Source organism: Pelophylax lessonae, assembly GCF_965119305.1.
Source record: "Pelophylax lessonae genome assembly, chromosome: 1".
Classification (NCBI taxonomy): Eukaryota; Metazoa; Chordata; class Amphibia; order Anura; family Ranidae; genus Pelophylax; species Pelophylax lessonae.
Genome location: NC_138768.1, coordinates 492,758,860 through 492,778,226, shown reverse-complemented (window position 1 = coordinate 492,778,226; position 19,367 = coordinate 492,758,860). Strand labels below are relative to the sequence as shown.

General features: G+C 47.8%; 1 protein-coding gene across 1 annotated transcript in view; it reads right to left on the bottom strand.

The window, feature by feature from the left end:
• The window catches only part of CHAF1A (chromatin assembly factor 1 subunit A), a gene marked incomplete at its 3' end in the record, with an annotated part of 442,221 nt that overhangs the window by 266,610 nt on the left and 156,244 nt on the right, over positions 1-19,367 (bottom strand). Inside the window, exon 6 of the mRNA XM_082246912.1 lies at positions 18,392-18,460. Coding sequence (XP_082103038.1) covers positions 18,392-18,460 — 69 coding nt within the window. The remainder of the gene's footprint in view (positions 1-18,391; positions 18,461-19,367) is intronic.

Below are 19,367 nucleotides of genomic sequence, written 5' to 3'. Positions count from 1 at the left end.
GCGCACGGGTGAAAAAGCCAGCGATCGGATTGGAAGCGGTCGAGCACGCAGCTGCAGACTGGTGCTTTGCACCTTTAGCGTGGCTAGACAGCGCTGCCTCTCCCATGTTCGAAATGTCAAACGTTTTACGACACAGTGTACATTTAGCACGTGCCAGGTCCTGATCTTTCTCCAGCCACCTCTCATACTTTTCATCATGAAGCAATACATTTTAAAGCTGCATTTCTCTGGCATTGCTACCCTGTGAACACACTAACTTTAGCTGAAACTGTGTTACCCCCATAAGGTTAACTTGTAATTTGACCAATATACTGTAGCTGGAGAAAGAAGATTAATGGCCGCTCCTACTTGGGGATAAAGCTTTAGTTCAGGCAGTCATAATGGAGGTGCACCCGGACTGGTATGGATGGCACAGTCAGATGCACAAAATGGGGCACTTACTCTTTAGGCCCAAGCCACAGTCATGATGGAGGTGCAGGTGGACTGGTATGATGGCACAGATGCACAAATGCGGCGATTACTCTTGTCTATACTCAGGGGTCAAGTCCTGGGAAAAAAAGTGTGGGGCTGTGGACATGATACAGGAGGTGGTCAAAGGCTGCAGACATGATACAAGACATGGTCAGCGAGTGCGGACATGATGCAAGACATGGTCAGCGAGTGCGGACATGATGCAAGACATGGTCAGCGAGTGCGGACATGATGCAAGACATGGTCAGCGAGTGCGGACATGATGCAAGACATGGTCAGCGAGTGCGGACATGATGCAAGACATGGTCAGCGAGTGCGGACATGATACAAGACATGGTCAGCGAGTGCAGACATGATACAAGACATGGTCAGCGAGTGCAGACATGATACAAGACATGGTCAGCGAGTGCAGACATGATACAAGACATGGTCAGCGAGTGCAGACATGATACAAGACATGGTCAGCGAGTGCAGACATGATACAAGACATGGTCAGCGAGTGCAGACATGATGCAAGACATGGTCAGCGAGTGCGGACATGATGCAAGACATGGTCAGCGAGTGCGGACATGATGCAAGACATGGTCAGCGAGTGCGGACATGATGCAAGACATGGTCAGCGAGTGCGGACATGATGCAAGACATGGTCAGCGAGTGCGGACATGATGCAAGACATGGTCAGCGAGTGCGGACATGGTGCAAGACATGGTCAGCGAGTGCGGACATGGTGCAAGACATGGTCAGCGAGTGCGGACATGATGCAAGACATGGTCAGCGAGTGCGGACATGATGCAAGACATGGTCAGCGAGTGCGGACATGATGCAAGACATGGTCAGCGAGTGCGGACATGATGCAAGACATGGTCAGCGAGTGCGGACATGATGCAAGACATGGTCAGCGAGTGCGGACATGATGCAAGACATGGTCAGCGAGTGCGGACATGATGCAAGACATGGTCAGCGAGTGCGGACATGATGCAAGACATGGTCAGCGAGTGCGGACATGATGCAAGACATGGTCAGCGAGTGCGGACATGATGCAAGACATGGTCAGCGAGTGCGGACATGATGCAAGACATGGTCAGCGAGTGCGGACATGATGCAAGACATGGTCAGCGAGTGCGGACATGATGCAAGACATGGTCAGCGAGTGCGGACATGATGCAAGACATGGTCAGCGAGTGCGGACATGATGCAACACATGGTCAGCGAGTGCGGACATGATGCAACACATGGTCAGCGAGTGCGGACATGATGCAACACATGGTCAGCGAGTGCGGACATGATGCAAGACATGGTCAGCGAGTGCGGACATGATGCAAGACATGGTCAGCGAGTGCGGACATGATGCAAGACATGGTCAGCGAGTGCGGACATGATGCAAGACATGGTCAGCGAGTGCGGACATGATGCAAGATATGGTCAGAGACTGCGGACATGATGCAAGACATGGTCAGCGAGTGCGGACATGATGCAAGACATGGTCAGCGAGTGCGGACATGATGCAAGATATGGTCAGAGACTGCGGACACGATGCAAGATATGGTCAGAGACTGCGGACATGATACAAGAGATGGTCGGACTGCGGACATGATACAAGAAAAGGTCAAGAACCGTGGACCTGATAGAAGATAGAAGAGCACTAGGGAGGCAGGAGAGCACAGGGGAAGCAGAGAGCACTGGAGGAGCTGAATGGCACGGAGAGGGGGGGGGGGGGGGGAGACTGGAGAGAATTAAGGGGGGGGGTTTGGAAAGCATTGCAGGGGGGGTTGGAAGACGCAGGGGGGTGGAAGCAGGGAAAACCAGGGACTGGAGTGCATTGTCTGGGGGGGAACTGGAAATAACTGAGGGGGGAGCCAGGGAGCACAGGGGGGTGGAGAGCACTGGGGGAGCCAGAGAGCATGAGGGGGGAGATGAAAAGCACTGTGGGGAGCTGAAGAGCACGGGGGGGGGGGGGCAAAAGAACACGGGAGGCTAAAGAGCACGGGGGGGGTAATAGCACTGGTGGGTTATTAGCACTGAGGGGGGGGTGAGCTAAAGAGCACGGGAGAGGGCTAAAGAGCACTGAGGGGGGTAAGCAAAGGAAGTTGTATAGGAGGGGGATGGGGCAGCTGCATATAGATGAACTGAACTTTCCATATTCCTCCTGCAGCCGCTGAGAGGAGGAGTAACAAGCATTCAGCGACAGCATGAGGAATAAATATGGAAAGTTCAATTCATCTCTATGCAGCTGCCCCATCCCATCCCCCAAAACGAGACTCCTCAGGCACTGACCTTCTTCCTGCCGCTGCCTTCTAAAGTTCTTCACACGGAGACACGGACACCGGCCTGACACCCATCAGTGCGGCGATGCAGGCGGCCCGGCCGACACCGGCCTGTCCCCCCCCCCCCCCCCCCCCAGGGCGGCGATGCAGGCGGCCCTTCGGACACCCCCCAGTGCGGCGATGCGGGTGGCCCGGCTGACACCCCCCAGTGCGTGCGCCCCCCGCTGGTACGCCCCTGGGAGCAGGACAATAAGTGAACTATTTCTAAGTTTCAGGTTTCAGCAGATCAATCCGCCGCAGAGTTCCCAGCCTGTCACGGTCTATTCATATTGAAGAGGCCAGTGACCAGGCTTCAACTGTGCAGTGCGCTGCGGCTGATTAATCCGCCTAAACCCGAAAAAGAGAAAATAGTCCACTTACTGTCCCCCGCTCCCACAGAATGCAGTACAATACATTTTCTAAATAAAATAGTTGCACAAAATTCCATGACTTTTCCAAAACTTAGTGGGGTTTTCTCATTTTCCATAACTATTCCAGTCCTGGAAAGCGTCGTCAAAATCCCATGACTTTTCCAGGATTTTCATGACCGTACGAACCATGATCATAAGAACAGAAGAAAGGCTGGGACTGTAGCCCCAGCACAGGGAGAGCCTATCTCACTCCTAACTAGGCAGAAGACAAACTGAGTTGGGATGGCTGATAGCAGTGGGGTATTGGACCCGTGGGATAGCCCCCATAGGTGTCTTATGCCTAGCTTGCTCCTATGGATAAGAGGTCAATACCCATTGGTGAAGACTGTATGAGTGGGCGGCGACTGTCAGAGGACGTTAGAGAAGTCTCCTTAGTGTAGGGACGCCACTTCCTCTTTTCTGGGCAAAGTAAACAGGTTTGAATAAAATCCTTGAAAGCATTCCTGAGAGGGAACAGGCACAATCACTCTCTGTGCAAGCAGATCTTGTACCGCCTTTCATAGATGCCTTAACCGGTCTGGAGACAGACGTAGATTGGACAGCAGAAGTTGTCCAACGGTCGAGACCGGAACTCAAACCTGTACCCTGATCGGATTAGTTTGTGAACCCATTTGTCCTGAATCAAGGAAGTCCAAGGTCCCAGGAAAAAGCGAAGACGTACCTCCACCCCAGAAGCGGGTGAGGGCGCCCCTTTATGCAGACAAGGATTTGTCTGCAGAACTGCACTGGCCAGTTTTGGATTCACCTGACCATGGCTTCTGGGAACCCCCAGAGGACCTGAACAGCTTTCCATTTTCTTGTGACCCAGAGGTACAAAAAAGCTGCCTATGAGCAGTGAAGGATTAGGACACGGCACCTTGCCCTTAGAGCAGTGTTTCTCAACTCCGGTCCTCGGGGCACACCAACAGGCCAGATTTTAAGTATTACCTTGGGGAAATGCAGACTAGAGTACTGCAATCACTGAACAGCAAATGATATCACCTGTGATGTATTTCAGTTTTCTTGCAAACCTGGCCTGTTAGTGTGCCCTGAGGACCAGAGTTGAGAAACACTGCCTTAGAGGATTGAGGGAGAAGAGTACTCTTCCTAGCTGTAAGCACTTTGATCAGTTCACTCAGAGAAGATCCAAACAACCTCTCTCCCGTAAATGGAAGGTCTGTCAAGGCCTTCTTTGTAGCCTGGTCCGCCGACCAACTTTTTAACCACACCATGCGTCTCAAAAGGCAATCCCCACTGCAGACACCCTTGGCCACTAGGGAGGCCGCATCCAAGGACGCATCACACATGAAAACAAGGGCTTGAGCCATCGGCTCCAGGAACTCAATCAGCACCATGGGAATCTGTTCAGATTCCAAGTTCCCCATAAATAACTTTATCCATTCAGGGACCTTCTGAGACACCAGAACGTATACAAAAATTTGTTTATGTATGGAACCCGCCAACACGGTTAGATGGCGAGAAAAGCTGGGGACTCCTCCACCATAACCACAGTAGACTTCTTCAACCTGAAAACCGGGTGAACCATCTTCGGTGGCACGGTCCATAGAGTGGAAACCGCCTCCGCAAAGGGGTAAGTGCTTAAGCGCTTGGGCATCACTAACATGTGCTTGATGTGCCGCCATTGTTTATTTACAATATCAAAAAGCTCGGGACAAGGAAACGCCTTCCCTGACTTCTGGGCTTTGCGGGAGCCAAAAGATACCTGCGTACCCAACACTGTAGAGTCGTCTGCCATGTTTAAAGTTTCCCGCACGGAAACTAAGTGCTTCCACCAATGCGCGTTTCCGTGCCGTGGCTGAAGACGGCAGGTCCTTTTCACCATCATAATGTGAGGACACCTAGCCATCAGGATGTGGGGCATCCGTGGCGGCCGTATCTTCCTCAAAATCGGAGGATACCACCGATAGGGGTGAAGGCAGTGGACGTTTGCAGCTATCAATACGTTTGAACACAATCTACCTTTGACACCAAGCTATCCAGAACTGCTGTAAAATTAGACAGACTGCGACCCAGAGGGTCCCACAACCAAACTGGGGGGGGGGGGGGGTCTGTATATGAAAAATTGTCCTGGGACTCCGTATTTCACTGATGAAAACGAATGCAGTGTCACTTTAAAAAGATAGCAAACCATGATCCCAGTGCAGCACTAGCAGTATCACTAATCCCAATCCCGTACAATCTGATTGAGTCAGGAAAACTTACAGGGGACCCCAAAAAACATTATCCAATCACTCAGGAGGCTTGCTGGAAATGTTCTATGAAACAAAGTAAAAATGTTCTGACAAAGGAAATAGAAACAGAAGAAATGCCTGGGTCATTGCTAGATTAAACTGCTATGCCTGCTGCCTGTCCAGTGAACTGGACCACAAGAAAATGGGCGCCCCATGCATTCCTATGGAGAACAAAAAATAGCTGCCCATACATTGTCAATGGAAGACAAGGCGCACAAATCCACAGCAAAATGGCTGATATCCAGTGCGTCGCCCAGTCCGGCTGTTGATTGTATTTCACACAGGAACAGAAAATAAAGGAAAAGAAAAAATTATATTTAACCACTTCCATACCGCCTCATTGTAAAATGGCGGCAGGAAGGCTTTACCGATCCGGGCCGACGTCATATGACGGCGGCTGGATCTCCCAGCTACTGCGCGCCCCCGGGGGCGCACAGCGCAGCAATGAGGCTCGTCCCCCGGACATAGCCCATCCCCGATCAAGGTAAACAGCCAATAAAATTGGCTGTTTATCACATGATAGGCTATCACAGCCGGTCACAGAATGTCAACAGAGAACACGGTAACTAGCTGTCACTGTGTTCTCCTCCTCACACACTGATCCTGCGTGAGGAGTAGATTGTGGTAACAGCTAGTTACCAATTACAGTGCACCCCAAAAAACACTGATTGCCCCCCCCCCCCCCCATAAAGAGTACCCGGGTACTCTGATGCCATAACATTGGAATGTTTTTAAACGGTGGGCAAGCTTGCCCTCACTCGACTCTATGGTCTTGGAGGACCGGAGCTACGGCAAACGTCGTAGCCTAGCAACCAGTTTAAAGGTCCCTTTTTTTATTTTATTTTATTTATTTTTTTCTATCTTTTAGTGTACTTGTGAGATCTGAGGACTTTTTGACCCCAGATCTCATAAAAAAAAAAGAGGTCCTGTCGTGCCTATTTCTATTATAAGGAATTAAAAAAAAATTAAAGTGCCCTGTCCCCGTTTGCTCGCGCGCAGAACGGAAACCCCGCCCACATATGTAAACCGTGTTCAAACCACACGCGAGGTATCGCCGCGATCGTTCGAGCAAGAGCAATAATTTGAGCCCTAGACCTCCTCTGTAACTCTAAGACGGCAACCTGTAGAAATTTTTAAAGTGTCGCCTATGGGGATTTTTAAGTATCAAAGTTTGTCGCCATTCCGTGAGCGTGCGCAATTTTGAAGCATGACATGTTGGCTGTCTATTTACTTGGCGTAACATTATCTTTCACATTATAGAAAAAAATTGGGCTAACTTTACAGGTTTCTTATTTTTTTTCATTTAAAAAAGTGAAATTTTTTCCAGAAAAATTTTGTTTGGAAGACCGCTGCGCAAATACGGTGTGATAAAAAATATTGCAATAATCTCCATTTTATTCTCTAGGGTCTCTGCTTAAAATATATAATGTTTGGGGGTTCCAAGTAATTTTCTAACTGATTTTAGCTTGTAAACACCAAATGTCAAAAATAGGCCTAGGCAAGTGGCTAGGATGCATGATGGTGCTCCTTGGATGTTGGGCCCCTCTATATGGCTAGGCGGTGAAAAAGTCTCACACATGTGGTATTGCCATACTCAGCAGGAGTGGCAGAATGTATTTTGGGGTGTCATTTTTGCTGTGTACATGCTTTGTGAAAAAAAAAAAAAGTTTTCATTTTTTCCCACATTTTACAAAAGCTTGTGGAAAAAAAAAAAAATGTTCCAACGACCCATAATGCCTCATAGAATATACGTTGGAGTGTTTGCTTTCCAAAATGGGGTCATTTTGTGGGCGCTTCCATTGTATTGGTGCTCATGGGCCTTCAAAAGTGTAATAGGTAGTAAGAAAGTTTTATGTGCATTTATGCTCCTAGAACACCTGAAGGTGCTACTTGGATGTGGAGTCGTTTTGTGGCCAGGCAGTGTAAAAGTATAACATATGTGGTGTAGTATGAAAATACTCAGAAGGAGTAGCAGAATGTATTTTGGGGTGTCATTTTTGCTGTGTACATGCTATGTGTTCGAAATAGCTTATAAATTGACAACTTTGTGGGGGGGAGAAAAAAAAACTGATTTTTTGTAAAATCTTACCTGTAAAATTCCTTTCTCTGAGTCCTCCGACAGTCGCCGCCTCACCATATTCGTCACTATGGGGTTATTGACCTTTGCTCCGTAGGAGTAGCTAGGCAACAGAATAGGTCAATATTAAAAGCTTTTAGCATATCCCACCCCCAGGGGGTGGTCCCCTCAGTCAATACCCTCCTGCTTCCTGTATCCATACCTCAGTTTCAGTAGAATAGCAGAGTACATAAACAAACCCCAAAAGAGGGGCGGGGGCGGCGACTGTCGAGGACTCAGAGAAAGGAATTTTACAGGTAAGATTTTACAAAAATTCAGTTCTCTTACGTCCGACAGTCGCCGCCTCACCATATTCGTCACTATGGGGACGTCCCAAAGCAGTGCATACATGAGGGGTGGGAAACGCAGTCGCGCCTAAGGCAACGCCGGACCCACATCAGAGAAAGTAACCTTACCAAAGGAAGGAAAACCAGCTGGGCAGCATGAAAAAAACTTTGCTCAACAGGAGCAATAACCCAGGAAAAACAAATAACCCAGGGATAAAAAACATCCCAACAGCCAAGGGCCCAAAAACAAGGGACCCTAAGGCACTGCCGCACTAAGAACCTTGCGGCCAAAGGAAGCATCTGCCGATGCCTGAACATCCACTTTGTAGAACTTTGAGAAAGTGTGAACGGACGACCAAGTCGCCGCCTTACACACCTGGGCCACAGAGGCCCGATGATGACAGGCCCAAGACGTACTCAGAGATCTGGTAGAGTGCGCCTTCACAGGCATAGGGGGAACTTTTCCCCTCAAAGCATATGCCTGCTCAATAATCTGCCTGATCCATTTGGCGATGGTAGAAGCCGACGCCGCCAAGCCCTTCCGAGGCCCCTCAGGAAGGACAAAGAGAGAATCCGTCTTGCGAAAATATTTAGTCGCTGACAGGTAAACCCTGATCGCCCGAACAAAATCCAAGGAATGTAAATCTACCTCCCTCGGACGCTTAAGCTTCGCGCAAAGCGAAGGCAAGACAATGTCCTCATTGAGATGAAATTCCGAGATCCTTTTCGGAAAAGGGTTAGGTCGCAAGACCACCTTATCTAAGTGAATCACCAGATACGGAGACCTGCAGGACAAGGCTGCCAGCTCCGACACTCTGCGAGCCGAAGTGATCGCCACCAAAAAGGCAACTTTCTTGGACAACAGAAGCAACGAGATCTCCCTGATCTTTTCAAAAAGGAGCATGTTGCAACACGGACAGAACGAGGTTCAAGTCCCATGGAGGCAAAGGCTCCCTCCGAGGAGGGACCAGGTGTCGCACCCCTTGAACAAAAAGGTGCTAACCAGAGAATTAGACGCCACAGGGCGTTGAAAAAGAACGGCCAGCGCAGAAATCTCACCCTTAATCGTGGCCAACGCCAAACGCTGGTCCACACCCGTTTGAAGGAAAGACAACACCCTAGACACCGAGTATGAGCGAGGGGAAAACCCCCTGGACTCACACCAGGCAAAATAAGCCTTCCAAGTACGGTAGTAAATCTTCCCGAAGAGGCTTTTCTAGCGTTGATCAAAGTATGAATGACCTCCGGGGAGAGACCCCTATCCTTCAGGACCTCGGTTTCAACAGCCAGGCCGTCAAAGCCAGCGACTGTAAAGTAGGATGGAATATCGGTCCTTGAGACAGAAGATCTTCTCGAAGAGGCAGACGCCATGGAGCGTCGACCGCCAGATTCACGAGGTCTGCGTACCAAGACCGGCGAGGCCAGTCTGGCGCCACCAGAATCACCGTGAGCGGTTCCGAGGACAACCTGCGAAGGAACCGAGATAGCAACTGAATCGGTGGAAATGCATACATCAGTCGATACTGATGCCACGGAGCCTCCGACGCGTCTGCCCGAGGATCGCGCGTCCTTGCCACGAACCTTCCCACCTTGTTGTTCAGACGAGACGCGAACAGGTCCACATCTGGGAGACCCCACTTCGCGCACAACATCTGGAAGACATCCGGGTGGAGCGACCATTCCCCCTGGTCCAGAGTCTGGCGACTCAGATAATCCACCTGCCAGTTCTCCACCCCCGGAATGTGTACTGCCGTGATTGCCGGGACGTGCGTCTCGGCCCAAGACAGAATATCGGCCACCTCCCGAGCCGCTCGGGCACTCCTGGTGCACCCTTGGTGGTTGATGTAGGCCACCGCTGTGGCATTGTCCGTCTGCACCCAAACCGGACGGCCCTGAAGCCTGTCCGTCCAACGTCGAAGGCAGAGATTTATCGCCCGCAATTCCAGAATGTTTATCGGAAGGGAGGATTCCCCCTCCGACCAAGTACCCTGGGCAGACAGGACGCCCAGAACACCACCCCAGCCCGACAGGCTGGCATCCGTGGTGATCACCGTCCACGAAAGAGGACGAAAAGACTTGTCCCCCGACACTGCCGGGGACTGTAGCCACCACAGAAGATCCCTTCTGGTGCGAGGACTCAACGAGATCTGAAGATCCAGAGATTGTGGTCGCCCCTCCCACCTGGACAGGATCTCCGCCTGGAGACCCCTCGTGTGAAACTGGGCAAAGGGAATCGCCTCGAAAGCCGAGACCATCAAACCTAGACACCTCATGCCCGTCCGGAGGGATGAGCACAGAACGTCCCGGAGGGACCTGACTTCTTCCTGAAGTGTCCTGAGCTTGTCTATCCGGCAGGAAGACCTTTGCCTGAACAGAGTCCAGGATCATTTCCAGGTAGGGAAGACGAACCGACGGGCACAGCATCGATTTTGGAAAGTTTATCATCCAACCAAACTCCTGTAGAGTTTGCATCGTGACGGACAGGGCCTTCACCAGACCCTGACTGGTCGCAGACCGAACCAGAATGTCGTCCAGATACCCCAGGACCGAGATGCCCTGAGCTCTCAATAAAGCCAGAACCGGTGCAAGCACCTTGGTGAACACCCGCAGAGCCGAAGCGAGACCAAAGGGTAACGCCACGAATTGGTAATGATCCTCCACAATGGCTAATCGAAGGTACCTCTGGTGACCCTCGAAAATGGGGATGTGAAGGTAGGCATCCTTCAAGTCGATGGATGCCATGAATTCTCCCGGAACTAGAGCAGCCACCACCGAGTGCAGGGATTCCATGCGGAACTTGCGAACCCGCACAAAGCCGTTCAGAGCTTTTAAGTCCAGAATTGGACGTACCTTGCCCTCCTTCCTGGGCACAGTGAACAGATTTGAATAAAACCCCCGAAATCTGTCCCGATGAGGCACCGGAACCACCACACCCTGAGCCCGCAGGTCCCGTCGCGCCAGGTGCAGATCACGCAAACGCTCCGGAGGCAGTTGAAGATTTGAGGGGAAAAAAATCTGCTCGCCGGCCGAGAGAGGAACTCGATCTTGTAACCGGACCGAACGATCTCCTGAACCCACCTGTCCCGAACGAGGGCCAGCAAGGGTTGAAGAAAACCGAGCAAACGTCCCCCCACCCAGGAACTGGGTGAGGGCGTCCCTTCAGGCCGCATTGTTATGGGCAGCGGACCCGGACTGGCCGGACTTCTGCTTACCTGTCCACGGCTTCTTTTGGGAGCCTTGACCTTTGAAGGGTTTGCCCTTATAGTGCGACCGAAAGGCACGAAAGGACCCCTGAGAGGGCCTAAACGAAGCATGCTTCTTACCTTGAGCACCCTTAGCCTTGTGAGACTGGGGCAAGAGCGTGCTCTTACCCCCAGAGATCCCCTTAATCAGCGTATCCAGGGAGTCGCCAAAAAGACGAGATCCCGTATAGGGCAGATTAGCTAAAGTTTTGCGAGAAGATTGGTCCACAGACCAACATTTCAGCCAAATCAAACTGCGTGTCAACACAGCCACGCTGTGCACACGTGCAGCCAAAGGGATTACATCTAATTTCCGCAACACACAAATACATGACACCCTAATGAATTTGATCCACCATAGCCAACGTTGTCGGCGGGACAGAATCAGCCACCAGGACGCGCCTGAGCACCTGCGTCCAATCCGCGACAGCCTGAGCTGCCATAAGGGAAGCAAAAATAGCTCCTAGCATGGAACCGGTAACCGAGTAAGTATGGCGGGCAAGAGACTCCAGTCTCCTGTCCGTGGGGTCCCGGAACACCGGGGTATCTTCCGCCGGAATCGCAGTAGATTTATTCAAAACCGCCACCGCGTGATCCACCGGAGGCGGCACACACCAGCGTTCATCAGTGGCGGGCGTGAAGGGATAACGCAGCTTGAACCTACTTGGCACAGCAAAAGGCTTCTTTATATTGTGCCATTGTTCACTAACAGCGCGCTGAAAATCCTCAGTGCAAGGGAAAACCTGCAATGTTTTGCGTCTCCGCTGCGTCCCATAACAGGCCAGGACGGCAGGAGGACACGGTTCATCTTGCAAATGCAGCGTTTGTTTGATAGAAGCAACCAATTCATCCATGACTGCAAGCTCTTCAGACGAGCCAGGGGGGGGAATCATCAACCCCTTCAACCTCTGCCTCCCCTTCCGACCCTGCAAAGTCCAGGGACGAACGAGACCCCGATAAGGGGACCCCAGCCATAGCAGCCCCATCGCCCTCTGAATCAGAAGAGATTGAAACTCTGGGCCGTTTTGGGGATTGAGTGGCCACAAGCATCTGCACCTGAGCAGCCAGGTTAGCCACAATGGTAGCCAAATCGCCCCCATCAGGGGGAGCAGCAGCAGCCCCTTGGCATCCCATTAAAGTGGGAGGAAATTTGCTTTCCTGAGAATCCATGCCCCCAAAAGTTTGCAGGAAAAAAAGGGTAACTGCCCCTTTAAAATCGCGGCGAGCGCAGCCCACCGCACACACACAGCACACACCGACCCCCACAGGGAGAAGTACAAACTTTAGGCAATGAATACAGGAATAAGAGAAGTCAAACCTGGAGAGATCACTTAGGCTGCTGCATCGATCGCTGTGCTCAGGGAAAAGGAAGTGATGCAATAACGACCGCTCCTATAAAGCCTATGGAAGGCTACAAAAAAATGGCCGCCGGAGGAGGATGCAAAGGCAGAGATCATGCAGCGCTGACATGAGGCTGGAGCGATCGCCGCCAAAAACGCCGCTCCCTGTATATAGTAATCGCCATCACACGCCTGCAGTATAATAAAACAATTAAAACAATGGCGGACCGCAGCAGCGGCCGCCGCATGTATGCACAAACATGGTCACATCATGCCCCACAGCATACAGCCTGTCACACAGAAAAAAGCACCCAGTCTGAAACACAGAACAGTGCAGGATGGCCCCCCTCCTTGTAGCCCACAGAAGGCAGCAAAACAGACAGGGAGCCTAATAGTGTGTACAGAAAAGCAGGGTTACACAGTCCCAGACTGACACCCACTAAACAGACAGGTCCCCACAAAGATACACTTACCTTCTGAATGGCGTGGGGAGCCCTCCCAAGCGATCAAGCCGCTGCACAGAGGACAGGGAGAGTCGCAGCCAGGACGCAGCAGAACTGCGGTGCGAAACCGCATGGCGTCCAGTGAGGTAGCCACCTCACCGCAGCATCCCTGCAGCGAACAGGGATGGGTCGTTCACACATGCCAGGAAAAAAACCTGACTGAACGCTCGATGGCAGGCTGGGAAGCCACTGACCCACAACCTGCGACCAGGGGGGCCAGCCCGAGACCCAGCCCGCACGATCCTCTTCATCAGAAGAACTAACTAAAGCTGAAGAAATAAACAGCTAAGTAAAGAGAAAAAAACACTCAAATAAAATCAAAAAGAAGATAAAGGCTGAGACAAAAAAGCCCCAGCACAGAAACAGCCTGCTACTCCTGATAGCTAGACAATGAAACTGGGGTATGGATACAGGAAGCAGGAGGGTATTGACTGAGGGGACCACCCCCTGGGGTGGGATATGCTAAAAGCTTTTAATATTGACATATTCTGTTGCCTAGCTACTCCTACGGAGCAAAGGTCAATAACCCCATAGTGACGAATATGGTGAGGCGGCGACTGTCGGAGGACGTAAGAGAAAATATATTTTCTTCATTTTACCAAGAATTGTGGGAAAAAATGATTAACTTCAAAAAACTCACCATGCCTCTTACTAAATACCTTGGACTGTCTACTTTACAAAAAGGGGTCATTTGGGGGGTATTTGTACTGTCCTGACATTTCAGGGCCTCAAGAAAGGAGATAGGCCGTCAGTACATCTGGTGCGATTTTTAGTAATTGGTACCATAGCTTCTAGACTCAACTTTCACACAGACTAAATAATATACACTAATTTGGGTTAATTTTACCAGAGTTATGTAGCAGTATAAATTTTGGCCCAAATGTATGAAGAAAAATTAATTTTTTGCAAAATTGTATAACAAACTAAAAAAAAAAATTTTTTTTTTTTTTTTCAAAATTTCTGCTTTTTGCTTATATCACGAAAAAGAAAAAACAGTTGTGATCAAATACCACCAAAAGAAAGTCCATTTGTGTGAAAAAAATGATAAAAATTTTGTTTGGTTACAGTGTAGCATGACTGAGCAATTGTCATTCAAAGTGTGAGAGTGCTGAAAGCTGAAAATTGGTCTGGGCAGGGAGGGGGTCTAACTGCTCTGTATGGAAGTGGTTAAAAAGGAAAACATGCCAGGACCACAGATACCAGCAGGGAGCCAGGTCCTTACTCCTAACTAGGCAGACAAAACTGAAGACCTATAGCAGAAAGTGATGGTATACCCCACTGGGGCCTCAGGGGCGTAGTCAACATTTTTTCCACCTAGTCCTACTCCTGAAGAGAGCAGCATAAGCCCAAGGGTCTAAGACGGGTGGGGAACCTTTTTTCTGCCAAGGGCCATTTGGGTATTTATAAAATCATTCGGGGGCCATACAAAATTATCAACTTAAAAATGTGCCTGTTCTATTTGGTCAAACATTTAATTAACTCACCCCTAATGTAATGGCTGCAACTACTTCTCTTTGGTGAGGTGTGTGATGTTAGCTGTTATTGATGATGTTGCTACTCGCAACTGGTTTTTCAGGTTTGTGTTGGTCAGTCTGGAGCGCAGTCAACTTTGTGGTGGTAAGTTTTGAAAAGAACTGCTGGCAGGTAATGCTGGTGGGCAAAGCTGTCTGGTACTGCAGGTGGGTACAGCTGGCTGGTACTGCAGGTGGGTACTGCTGATTCAGGCTGGTACTGTGCTGTGGGTACTGCTGATTCAGGCTGGTACTGCCTTGGGTACTGCTGGCTCAGGCTGGTACCGCTGGCTCAGGCTGGTACTACTGGCTAGTACTGCTGGCTGGTACTGCGCTGTAGGTACTGCTGGCTAGTACTGTTGTGGGTACTGCTGACTCTGGCTGGTACTGCTGGCTCTGGCTTACACTGCTGTGAGTACTGCTGGCTCTGGCTTACACTGCTGTGAGTACTGCTGGCTCCGGCTGTTACTGCTGGCTCCGGCTGTTACTGCTGTGAGTACTGCTGGCTCTGGCTGGTACTGCTGTGTGTGCTGCTGGTGGGAAATGCTGGCTAGCAGCGGCGCCGCGCTGAAGGAAGAGGCAATGTTTCCTGTATTGGTCACAGGCGGAGTGCATTTGATATCACTCCACCTGTGACTCACTCAGGACTGTCACAATGGAGCCGGAACTATACAGGAAGCATTGGCTCCGTTCTGACAGATCAGCTGAGAGACACAGACTCAGCTGCACGGGGGGCCGGACCAAATGACTTCGAGGGCCGCATACGGCCCCCGGGACGTAGGTTCCCCACCCCTGATCTAAGACATGGAGCTGTGTTAGTCAGTGAACGAAAAAGAAATATATAATTATGGGCATATACCGTATCAACAGTTTGGTAATGATTATATAAAGCAAGGGTAATGTGTTTAGCTCCTGCTGTGGCTGTAGGGGGAGAGATCACACGTGAAGATAGCAACAAACAGGAACAGAAAACAGAGGAGAGAGATAAAATTTATTAGAGGATACAATGAGCTAAACATTTTGAAAATGCATGCTTTGCATTTATCAGGCTGTAACCTATCTATCTTGCTGTGTGTTGCTGAGTAGTGTTGCTGCAGGACAAGAGGGTGCGATTTAGGTTGAAGTGGGCTTGCTCACATTTAACATGTACAGGCCTAGTGTACCCTCCAAAATACACTGAAATTCACAAAGCATGATGTGAAGTGTAGTTTCATTTTAGTGTACCGAGGAGAGGATATGATGTATTCCCTTCCCTAACACCACCTCCTTGGCAGAGAAGATGCTGTTTTGTTTTTTATTTAACCTCCTAAAAAAATTCAGTTAGACTTCTCTTCAATGGTAAGCAATTTCACAAATATATTACCAGTTTAGTATTTTGTGTAAGGGGGGGGGGGCTGTGTACTAATTGGGGAATTTTCTGCTTTAAGAGAGCAAGTAAAAAAAATATCAGTACATGCTGTATAACTATATAATAGTCAAGCTGAATCTAGATGGATATTTGATATGCAGACTTTAGCAACCCTGGGGCACAACATTGAATTTGACATGGTTTTATTAGGAATTGTAGGTGTAATTTTGTTGTTTTTCTCTAGAGTGATTTTTATAGTATTTTAGGTGTCCAGCTATTTTTGTTTTTCATTTATACATTTTTTTTCCCCCTCTTTATGTAGGTTATAGGTTAATGAACGGTTGGAACAGTTTTGTGCATTTTTCAGAAGTTTTATTAGCCCATTTTAGACCTATATTTTACTAAAGAGGCGGCTGACTACTAGTAGAACCATTGTGTTACTACGTGGGGTTAACACGTTTTAGGTTGTCTATTTTGTGAAGTCACATGGGCTGGTTATTTGGTTTGATTTTTATACATTTTTAGTACATGGTGGCTGATGTGCTTTATGGCTTAATAACTTGCCCGTTATATAATGGTGTAAAAAATTGTTGTAACATCCATCAGTTTTGTGACACACACGGTGAAAGAGTATCAATGTGCCTTAATAAAATATTGATATCCCCCGATACCAGAGACATACATTTCAGCTAGTACAATGGAATGTGGTCTCTGGAAATTACATTAACAAGTCATTCATTACCATTTCAGACAGCATCAACACATCTCAGCCATACCTACTGGACACTTAACAATTAGACTTTACATATAGATTTTAGAAGACACCTGAATACATTGATAAGTACTTACATATTAACACATCAGACAGCTGAGCATAGACGGGAAGGCCCTTCCACAAGTAAGCAACTTCAGACACAAGACGTCTCACATTTACATCAATGTGTTAGGGACAAAACCTTTCATGTATTGTCTTATTAGATATATTCTATTGTTAAAACTGACCCATGGATTGTACACCAGTTTAAACTGTTTTTTTCCCGCTGGAATTACTTATAAATGTGTGAGCTGTAAATAAACAAATCAGATGTATTTCCACCAAGCTTGAGTGCTGTGTGCCTGTACATCTCCTGGCCAGAGGGGGAAAATTCACTGCACGAGGGAGTAGAACTGAAGGGTCGTAGGTCTGGGACCTAAACGCAAAATCATCTTGCAACTGCCTTTTGACGTGAACGAGTTAACACATGGATTAGCTAGTTATTAGGTTCTGCCAATTAGCTAGTCTTCAACAAAATGGTGGCTGTGTTTAGAGGTTATCACTTAGGTCGCTTATCTTCTTAGATTTTATTTTTTTTTCCATCCAGATGTGTCCCTAAAGTCTCAATTTTCTGGCATTTCATTCACTAGCTGGTCTCCACAAAATGGTGGCTTTGAATACTTTTATTTTTTTATCTTTCAAGTATTTTATTTTAAGCTTGGTGCACATCCAATTGTGCTATGGCGGCATATCTGCCTCTATATGGTCTCCTTTTTGGTGGTTGTGGGGAGATGTTTCCATAGCAATTTCAAATCACAAGGATTTGGAGTGGAATGGTCACTTCTTGTCTGCACTGGAAGTCTGCCATCTTGGTACTTCTTTGAGGCTGTATTGAGTCTGATTTTAATATTTTAATAAACTGCTGCACTATGGAAAGCATCTGCTTTGACTTTTTGAGCAGTTTACAGATGAGAAAGGGGTGTTTAAATGGATCGATCCATTCCTGAGGCAAATGGAGGGGGGTCAGCGTTGGAGTTACAAAGTACCACCAGACCAGTAGGGGTCTTTGCTGGAGGAAAGCGTGCATGCTAGCCAGTAGAGGATTACAATCAATTTAGTTTAAGAAACGCGTTTGGTGTGAAAAAGCACTTTCTAAAAATGTTGACTTTACAGTTATTCATATATACTTGGACTTTCATGTTTGATAATATGTGTACGTATGCTTCCCACATGAATGTTCAATCACCAATATTTTTTCACATAATCTATATTTTATTTGCACCCCTGAGAGGGTTTGTGATTTTCTGATTTTTAGTTTGTGTAAAACATTTGTATGCATACCACTTAATACTAATGCATTTATTCTTGGTGTCTACTGCTAATTTTTTATCCATTTATAGGCATATGTATGCAGTGTATATTGAAGCAGGCTTTTTTTTTTGTTTTGTTTTATTTTTCATGTTTAAACATTTTTGTGATTTTCATATTTGTAGCACTTGAAGTGTCACATTTGGTTTTGTTTACCTCAACCATGCCCCTTGTAGGGTGTTTACAGTTTTTACACAATATATATTAATGTTTCATTTTATGAGCAGTGCAACATTTTATTTTGCTTTAAATGCCAATATAACAGCAAAGCTATAATGGAAAACACAGAAAGTTTTTACAAGTTTTTAACCATTTAGGTTGAAGCCTTTGCTTTGGCTTTTTTGCATAAAATATGAATCACAAATCTGCCAAGCACTTGGGACTACATCTTAATGTTGCCTGGCTTTTCAGCATAATCTCTCAAACATTAAGCAGAAGATGCTTATTTAATATCCCAAAAAATGCTAAAATGTAAAAACATCTTACCTTTGGAGTGTGAGAGTTCTTGGATTTCTGTAAAAAACGAGTAATTTCAGCTTTCTCCGCCTTAGCACGCTTGAAAAAGAAAAATAATGCATTATAATTTATAAGATAAGATACATAAAATACATAGAAAGTATAAAATGCAATGTAAGAACATGCAATACCAACTGCTACCAACTGCTCACCTTCTTGAGCCAAATGAAAGTGGGTAAAATATCTTAACTATTCATCTAAAAGATGCTGACCAGGCTTTTTCTGACACTTTTTGTATACAAGTTTAAAAAAGTATTTTTTACTAGGAAATTACTTCTAATCCATAAACTTTTAGAAGAGACCCTAGGGAATAAAATGGCAATTGTTGCAATTTGTTATGACCCACAGTATTTGCACAGTGGTTTTGCAAAAGTCTTTTTTTTTTAAAAAACACACTTCAATGAAATAAATATATATATATATATATATATATATATATATATATATATATATATATATATATATATATATATATATATATATATATATATATAGAGAGAGAGAGAGAGAGAGAGAGAGAGAGAGAGAACACACAACAGTTGCCCAAATATTGTAGAATATTAACCACTCTAGTACCGCTCACAGTAATACTACTGCGGCAGAGTGGCTCGTTCCCGTCCAGTCACGTAGTATTAACGTGACTGGACTCCTCCCCTTCTGGGCGGCGCTTGCGCGCCGCCGGAGGCTCGCTCCCGCTGTTTTCATTCACAGCGGGAGTCGGGCCAGGGGAGGAGCAGCGGCGATCGCCGCTGCTCTTACCCGATCGTCGGGGATCGAGTCTGGAGATCCGCCCGCTGTGTGTAAACACAGCGGGCGGATCTCCATAGTGACAGGGAGTGACAGATCGGACTGTTCAGCATAGCTGGACATCCGATCTGTCCATGAATCACATAGTCACCTCCCCCCCTACACGTCAGTAAGCACCAGGCATACATTAACCCCTCCC